Here is an 8,876-nt window from a genome sequence, read left to right on the forward strand (position 1 = left end):
ATAGCCAGCACTGAAAAATGAGCACATTGATTCAGAACAACACAACCATCTGCATTTTATTTGCACCTCATTTACAAGTTGTTAATTTCCAGCAGTGCTGCTTCCACTCCATGTTCCTTCTCTCCCATCTTCTTCAAATTTCCCAGATGCCCCCTACCACCCTCCAAATATTAGTTGGTTCTCTCTGTGCTCTCAGGGGAAGTCTTTATCCAAGGCAAAGCAGCAGTGGGAATCCTCATACAACCACACTTTGACTCTGGGAAAGGCCAGATCTTTTCATAGTAGTTTTGGAGGCAGGGTGGGGGGTGAGTGAGCAGCGCCAGAGGCAGGGGTGGGAGAAGCCAGTGGGTAAATGCCAGAACAGACTCAGGAGTTAGAGCCCACTCTGCCTCTTTCCAGGTCCTAGAGGCGGGATGGGGTCCCTCCACCCACCACCACTGTCTCCCCAGTGATGTAGGTGGCATCTTCAGAGCAGAGGAAAGACACGATGCCTGCACACTCCTCTGGCTTGCCTATCCTGGGGTGGGATACAAGAAGACAATAACCATCAAACAGGCCACACCTTCTAAACTGGTCCACAGGGAATGAAATTTGCTTAATCAAAAAGTATCAGATGAGTTTTCAGGACCACTCACAAGCTTCCTGCTCATCACACAGCATTACCATGAAAATCAGCTATTATAATTTGGCATAAGGGTAAAGAGTATATTCAGCAAAAGCCATCACACATCTTATCTGAACACTTTAGAGACACTTCGTTTTTAGAGAACTCAGGGCACCACTATCCAAGTCAGATTAGACTGGTGAGCAGCTATTTCATACTTGAAAGAATCAGTTTCACTTATGTGCATACTATTCAAGTGTCAGGGAATCTGTGCATTGCTTAAAATGATTCCATTTGTACAGCTTCAATTCACAGACCACCTTTTCAGGAGTCTATTTTTATTCCTTAAAGTCAGGTTCATTTTGTAAGAATGTGCAAGTTCTCAATGTTTGTGTCAGTGATTGCATCAGCGATTGCATAGTTAGGGGATGCTTTAATCTAATTGTCACAGAGTGCTCTAGAGGTGGGTAGAATGGGTAGAAGATCTGGAGGAGGTGGGTTTCTGTCTTAGCAGCACATTGTAATTATTTGCCACCAATCATCTCCCCCCAATCCTCCCCAAAGAAAAGAAGAAAAGAAAAATGTCCTTTCCTATATTATAGGCCCAATATGGAGCCCGAACACCTGTAGTTTCAAAATCACCCCAGCTCATTCCAATGTGCAATCAAGATTGAGAAGCACTCGGCGACACCATCCTTTGGGCTCTGAGATAGCTATTCCCTGACCTAGTAACGAGCTGTGAGTTGTGAGTGAGGCCTGCGGCTTGTGTTATGTTCATGTTCACATCAGCAAGGCTTTGGGAGAACTTGAGAGCATGTGAGATGTTTGGACCAGGAGAGAGTAGGCATTGCTGGCTCGTGCTTGGAGGGGACAAAGTTGGTGAAGCTAAGATGACCGAGTTCCCAGATGCCAGAGCTGAAGAGCGCAGGGAACTCACAGGAGAGTGAACCAGAAGAAGATGCTTAAACAGTTTGGCTATCCTTTGGTGAAAAGGGACATTTCCTTGGGCAAGGGGTGTTTTGGGGTTAATAAAGTTTTTTTTTCCTTTTATTTGGATTGTGGGATCATCACCCTGAGCTCTGTCCCCCAAGGGGAACAGAAAGGCATGGTTTGATCCCAGGTTGCTAGGGATGCCCATAAGTGGAGGCAACAACTGGTGGAGGGGGGAGAGCCAGGGCCTCTCCCAGAGCCCCACTCTCCCGAGACCAGGGTGGCTCTGTCTGGTTTTGGTAGCACTTGCAGGTGTCATTGCAGTGAAGCAGCACTGTATCCTGTGCAGTCTGTGCGCTTGTGGCCGAGGACCTCGCGACCATGTTGTCTGTGGGCTCGAGGGGACCAGACAGACTTTCTCCTTCCCTACCCTCTGCTGTGACAGTCTTACCTTCCTATCCGCATGATTTCTTTTATGCTGTCTTCTCTTGCCTTGTCCGTCCAAAACTGTAGGAAAAAGTGAAGTGTCTTTATGTGAAAGAAGAGGGAGAGGAGGCACACACAGAGGAGAAACTGCCAGCCTCACATACGCAGAAGGAGGAAGAGCCACCTTCTTCCACGTCCCAGTCCTTCCTTAGTTCCCAGACTCTCCCTCTTCTGTTAACTCCTTTCAGGTTCTAGGGAAGCATTTCACTGGGCCTCCCCACTTCTCATCCACTTACAGAGACATAATCAGTGTGAGTACAATCTGAACTCAGACTCCACTGCACACCCAAAGAAGGAGCCTGTGAGGGTGTGGTCTGGACAGGAGGCTGGTGTGGAGGGGGAGTGAGGAAAAGCCAGGGAGAAGGGAGCGGTTGGGAGCTCAGGACTCAGGTGCTGAACTTCCCCACCCAGGCAGATGCCCCTTTGGGGTCCCAAAGGGGTGCAGGACACCCTGGCTCACCACACTGCTGAAGTTAGTCTTAATGAGTCCGGGTGCCAGGCAGTTCACCCGAATGTTCTTTTGGGCCAGCTCATTGGCCAAGTTCTTGGTGAGGCCCAGCAAGGCTGTTTTACTAACATTATACGGGCCCAGGCCCTGGAGAAAGGAGAGAATGGGTTAGTCTCTTCACTTCCAGTTCACCTTTGATCTTCTTCGGTAGACATAACTGCTTGGTAGCTGCTTGGGAAAGGCAGGCTTTCAGTTAGAAAACGTGGGGCTATACTTCCTCTGGGTTAGAGCAATGGAGGCAAGATGTCTGTCTGGTGGGCGGGAAACTGGCATTGTGACTCCAAAAGCCAACAACAGCTTCCTGGGGGGAGTGGAGAAGTGGAGGGGCAGGAAGGAGGAAGGCTGGCCATGGTGGGAAAAGGGGTTCTTACAGGAAACGGGCTGTAGGCTGCTATGGAGGCCACGATCACCAACGAGCCGCCTCTGGAAAGAAGAAGGGAATGGCCCTTTTCCTGGTGGGGGTCACCGCCCCCAGCCCACGGGGGACCCATTGCACCCAGGCTCCCTCTTGCCCCTGTACCCTCGTTTCTCCATTTCCGGCACCACTGCCTTTGCCAGCAGGGCTGTGGCTTTCACGTTAATATCCAGAATCTGAAAGCAAGAGAAGGGGGAACAGCATGAGGAAGAGAGCTGGAGAAGGCAGGCCACGAGGAGTTACGTTCCTGAGGTAGGGCCGGTGGGGCTCTTAGAGATGACTTACCTGGACTTAGGAGGGAAGACCTGAGGCCCCGGGGGGCGTGTTTAGTCAGAGAGTGGCACGCCAGGTTTGGGTGAGAAAGCAGAGACTGGTTCATCTTGTTTCCAAACCAGCTAAGTATGATTTGGCCCCCAATACTCTAAAGGTTTAGGGCTGCCTTGGATTTGAATTGAATTTTCTGTTGTCCTTTTTTTTTTTTTTTTTTCCAACTAGGGAGAGCCTGGGATCGGGTGGGTTTAAGAAACCTGTCCTGGAGTGGGCTGAAAATGAGGAAAACAAGGCCTGACCTTCGGCACCTGGGCCTGTTCTCTGGCTTCTGAGTTCTGAGGCTGGGATACTCTCAGCCCTCCAAGAAGGACTGTCTGAGTGGACAGTCAGCAGAAAGTAGGATCACTACTTTCTGGGGGGAAACTGAGGCTGCGGCTACAATCAAAACCCCACATCCACAATTTAAAACAAATCTGCTGGGATATCTCCTTCCCACCCCCAAGTGTTAGCTTCTTAATTTGAAGAATTTCAACCTTGCAGAGAAGTTGAATATAGAACTACAAGGGCTATCTGGATATCCTCTACCTTTATTTATCAGCTGTTCACATTCTGACTCATTTGCCTTACCCATGTATCTATACAATTTCTTTCTGAACCAGTGAAAATAAGTTGCAGATGTCATAATGCGTTCTCTAGATATTTTAGCATGATTTGCTCAGAATAAGGATATTCTCTTCCACACCACAGTCCATTATCACACCCCAGACATTTAACATTATAAAATGGTCTTACTGAGTATGCTGTCCAGCACAAGATTTCCAAGAGTGTCCCTTACATGTTCTTATTTTAAAAATCCAAAGTTCAAGTAAGGATCAAGAATCACATTTAGATTTGATATAGCGGGTTATTAAAAAACACAATCTGAAAAGAAAAATTACTTTAAAACTGATTTTCCTGAGGTCTCCATGCAGACTGCTTGTGGAAGGTGTCTCTCTGCTTTAAAGAAGATCAGTGAGGAACTGATTCACTGAAGAATATTTTGGCACTTTGGTCTTGATATTGGTGAAATACTGATAAATAAACCATAATTCTTTCCGTATCTTTAAACTTCAGTATTAAGTAATAATCGATGATGTCAGAGTAAAAAGCAAAATCAACGGAGATCATAAAAAATTTAGCATATCCAAGTCATAGGGGAATATTAGCCTTAGTAAACAAAGACACATATTTTAATTAAGATTATAGTTAAAGAATGTGGGTGTATGAAATCATATAGGTGTGCACAAAAATCAAATTCTAGCACTTGAATTTAGATACCTACATCTCAGAGGTTTTTTTTGACATTGTATTAAGAAGAAAAGGGCACAGATATTTCTCAAAGGCTGTATAAAATGACGTTAGTTCATTTCACCAGAATTGGTATTTATTTTGTTTAACTAGCATCTACTGAAATTTTCTAAATGATGAAAAATCATTCTTTTTGGGCAGCTAAAAAGGGACTGGGTGTGCAAGTTTCAGTGTATTAAACTTACATACGAGTGGCCATGTCGCTGCTGGAAATGAACCAAGAAGAAGAGTCTGGATAAGCAGCGGTGGTGGCAGATAACCGGGGAGCAGATAACCGGCAGGGAACAAATGGAAGACTGGAGACAAGCAAAGGGCAGAGGAAGCCACCCCCACTCGCCCTTTATACCAGGCACATTCCAGGTGCATGGCAAATGGCAAGGATTCCCACGTTGCCGTGTGCTTGACAGATGCATTCTACAGGCAGATGAATTGTGCTGTTTTCTGAGGCCACCCCTGCTGCTTTAATCCCCTTACCTTGTCCCACACCGCCTCAGTGGCATCCATTAGGTTTCCAAAGAAAGGGTTGACAGCAGCATTAGAGACCAGGATGTCAATGCCCCCGTGAAGTTTCACGGCCTGGTGAGGAGTAAGGTCAGAATGAGAACTGCAGGTCAGTGCGGGACATGCATTTGTCCATGTTGATAAAGAATTCCTTCTTAAGAACAGTTGTCAAAACAACATTTCTTTTCCCTGAAACAGTTTCTCTCCAGAGTTACCCCAAGCTCTGCTGTCAGACATTTAAGACTGTCTAATTTATTTTGCAGTCTTGTTTTTTTACTCCCACTTCTTTGAAGGTTGTCTCTGATCCTTTGCTCTTTTCTTTACATCTTCCCTTTGGGGAACTCAGCTCTAACCTCAAAATCTATTTCTAGACCTGTTCTCTTTCACATGGAGACCCAGTCCCATTTCTCCAAGTCCTACTGCCTAGGTCTCCTTTATCCAGATCTCAAACTCAACCTGTCCAGATGTATTTGAAGAAACTGGTTTATTAAAGACTGATTTATTTATGCATACAGAACTGAGGTTCTATTTATGCCAGAGGTGCAGAGGTGGCGAGACAAGTCACCAGAGACAGCGTGGGGAGAACAGTCAGATTGATGAGGGGAATAGCGGATGAGACAGGAGAGGTCTGCTGTGCCATGTGGGTCACCTCCCTGGCTGGGGATCAAACTTGTGGTGCAGTGGCTGCGGCTGGCTTCACAGTCCTGCACTTTCACCTGTTGGGACACCAGGGAAGGCCCAGAAACTGGTTTAAATAGGCCCACAGAAAGTTATCACCGGAGGAGAATCTTTTGAAATCATCTAGTCAGTGTCTTATGAGAAGATGATGTAACTGAGCAGAGGAGTTGATTTCTGAAGGCGGTATAGCTCAGGAATGACAAATTCAGGTGTGAGGTCTGCTCATTTGGTCTTTGGGAGAAGGGAAGTGATTGGCCTAAGCCATAAAGCTGCTTAGTAGAAACAGAACTGAGATGAGTCTCCTGCTTTCTAGCACACTGCTAGTTCACAGGAGTCTCTCCAAAGCGACTTGTTCTCACTGTAAGCTGGCTACCCAGGAGCCACAATGAGAAGACACCAGCCTGGGCTTAAAGCAGGTGCACACTCAGTCATGATGTCATCCCTGCCTTTGTTGGCCCCAAGGCATGGAAGATTCAAGGCAGAAACTGAAGTTTAAACAGATAAAATCAAGAAAGGCAACATCTCGCCTCTTTAATAAATTTTCAGTAGGAGGTGAAGCCATGTGCTGGTGTAATGAGTAGCCAAACAGAACCTGCCAACAATACACCACCCTGAAACCAGACTTTGCATTTGCCCAGATCTGGCAATCTTGATGCCTTGGGCAAGAGCACTAAATGGGCCCTCCATCAACTGTGCTTGGAGACTTGGCGCAGGGAGGGCTGTTATTAACAACTGTACCATCTGCTAGCTCCCGTTTTTAACTAATTATTCGTGCTAACTAGGTGCTAAGCTCAGTTGCTTCTACACTGCTGAAGGAATGCCTGGGCTGTCAACATGTAAATTTAACAAAATTTAAAATCACACACTCCTTTAAAAACAGGATTGATACTCTTGCGCCATCTGATTTTTGGTATCCTGGCAAAGCCAGTCACCTGCTCTGGCTCTGCATAGGTCCTGTCTGTGGATGAGTGACTAGGCCAAGGCAGCATGAGTCAGAAACTGTCACATGCTGGGCTCCTTCCATACCCCGGGTGGGGAGAAGATGGTGCAGTGTAACTGAATCACCACCCTGAGGTCTTTTCACTTCTGCTGAGCATCCCATCTGCCCCTTCTTCTGGGTGTCAGCTTAGAGAGGGAGGGAGAAGGCTGGGCTTTGACTGAACAGAGACAGAAGCACAGAAGGTTAGTGAGAAAGGCACAGTGACAAAGTAGGTGTCGTCTGAGTCTTGCTCTAAATAATGTACTCACTACACTAAGGTGGTTGAGTTGATTGCTCTGTGCTCTGATAGGTTTTTCTAGAAACAGTCAACTCAACTGGAGAAGAAGCTAATCGGGTTTCTGCTCACCACTCTGTGATAAGCTCAGAGGGGCAGATCAGGCCACTGGGTAGTGCCCACCCTAAAGCCAGCCTTTCCTCATTACCGGGTAACAGCTGCAGGCAGAATACATCTCATATTGCTACCTGGGAGTCACTCATCACCCACCTGACATGGGTCACACAGGCTACCTGAGAGTCATTTTTGACTCATCCTTCCTGTGTCCCATTTCTTGACATTAGCTTAGAAAAAGAAATCTTGGTTGGTTCCCACCAAATGTCTCCTGGGGGTATCCAGCCCAGCTCCATGCCACTGTTGTAGACCGAATGAGAGAAGTGACTTCCTCACAGATGTCCTTGGCTTGGGGTCTTCTCTGTTCCAGTACAGTCCTCCTACTGCTGCCAGATCATTTTCCCATAATAACCATTTTTTATTTTTCTCAGCCACTCATTTCACACAGTCTCTTCCTCCCTACAACATCAAACTCCTCTGGGAGGCCATGAAGGCCCGGTCCCCTGTCCCTCCCACCTCATTCGCCTCCCATCAGCCCGAGTCTGCCAAGGAACGCACTACGTCCCCTCTTCTCCTCAGTCCCCTCTTGGCTGTCTGCTCACTTAGCAGGGTCATCTGGAACCCCACCCCAGCCCCACCTGTCCAGGCCACACACTCAAGGTCTAGCTCAAGATCTACTTCTGGCCAAAGCTGCAGGACAGGTTACGAGAGCAAGAAGTCCTTTTCCTGGCAGGGTGCTGACATGAAGTCACTAAGTTGGCCTAGGATCCCGATGCTCCCGTCACCCTCAGCATCAAGGTCCCATGGGGTTTTGAGCTCTGTCTGGCAGCTTATGCCAGGCACAGACTCACATCTTGTTCTCTAATGTCTATTGAGCATTTTCCAAATGGATCCCTAAAAAATGGAGTGACCTCCTACCAGCTCCCAAAACACAGTTTACCATCATGTAATGATTCCCTAAGATTACCCAGATTATGCCTCTAGTCTTCCATTCTGTTAGCGCATTCCCGTATTTTCCGTCCTTGGGTAGATTCTGCCTTCAACTCTCTGGAGTAGCACAAGCCCACCTGGAGGGAAGAGGAGCCTCCTTTGTCAGATGGTCATATTTTCTTGTGTGGCTAGAAGGCTGGTGCCAAGTACAACAGTGACACTGGCTTAGGCACATTCTTTGAGATGAAAGTCCGAGTGGGCACCTAGGGCCAGAGCCAACCCAAGTGGGGAAATGCCTGGTAGTTGGTAGGCAGCTCGACGGGTTTGCTCTGACTCACAGTTCTACTTGGCTGTGTGACCGAGGGAGTTTCTGCCAGATCTCTGAACCGGGCCCCATGAGCAGGGAGAATAATCCTTGCCCTGCCAAGCTTGTTCAGGTTGAGAGATAATGAAATGAATGGCACACAGCAGGGGGCTGGAACATGGTGGGCTGCCACCTGCAGGTGTCCAGGTACTTGTACATAAACGGAAGAGCTAGGATCATTTATTAGCTCGTGGGTGGAGTATCTGGAGTATCTACTTTGCCTTGGTACTCACTCTCCCCATTTGCTCAGCACAACTGGAAACTACTGGTGAACCACGCCCCGCTGTGTTCATCCCTTGGGATGATCCAAGGTTGCTGCACTAGTGGTTTTGCTTCTGAAGGGGCTGGGATGATATTTGGAGATATAACAGAAAGGCACACAGTGAAAGTGTGCGGCAGACTGACGTGGACACATAGACTAAGACACATGTTTTAGTTAAAAGTGCCGCTTTGGTCCCTCCCTGGTGGTGCAACAGGTTAGGACGCAGCACTGCAAGCTAGCTGCAGCCACTTCA

The 8,876-nt window shown here is 47.5% G+C and overlaps 1 protein-coding gene across 4 annotated transcripts in view; it reads right to left on the minus strand.

The window, feature by feature from the left end:
- Nucleotides 1–30: 30 nt before the first annotated feature.
- LOC101619418 (dehydrogenase/reductase SDR family member 4) overlaps nucleotides 31–8,876 on the minus strand; it is a 10,764-nt gene continuing 1,918 nt past the window's right edge. The window contains exons 3-8 of one of the 4 annotated variants that reach the window (XM_004694622.2): nucleotides 5,035–5,136; nucleotides 3,049–3,119; nucleotides 2,900–2,951; nucleotides 2,481–2,615; nucleotides 1,986–2,041; nucleotides 31–517 (exon numbers count right to left, since the gene is read on the minus strand). In XM_004694622.2, coding sequence (XP_004694679.1) covers nucleotides 403–517; nucleotides 1,986–2,041; nucleotides 2,481–2,615; nucleotides 2,900–2,951; nucleotides 3,049–3,119; nucleotides 5,035–5,136 — 531 coding nt within the window. In that variant the 3' untranslated portion in view covers nucleotides 31–402. The remainder of the gene's footprint in view (nucleotides 518–1,985; nucleotides 2,042–2,480; nucleotides 2,616–2,899; nucleotides 2,952–3,048; nucleotides 3,120–5,034; nucleotides 5,137–8,876) is intronic. The other 3 variants (XM_012734104.1, XM_012734106.1, XM_012734105.1) reach the window with 3 other exon arrangements.

Source organism: Condylura cristata, unplaced genomic scaffold, assembly GCF_000260355.1.
Source record: "Condylura cristata isolate star-nosed mole 26May11 unplaced genomic scaffold, ConCri1.0 scaffold00045, whole genome shotgun sequence".
Lineage (NCBI taxonomy): Eukaryota > Metazoa > Chordata > Mammalia > Eulipotyphla > Talpidae > Condylura > Condylura cristata.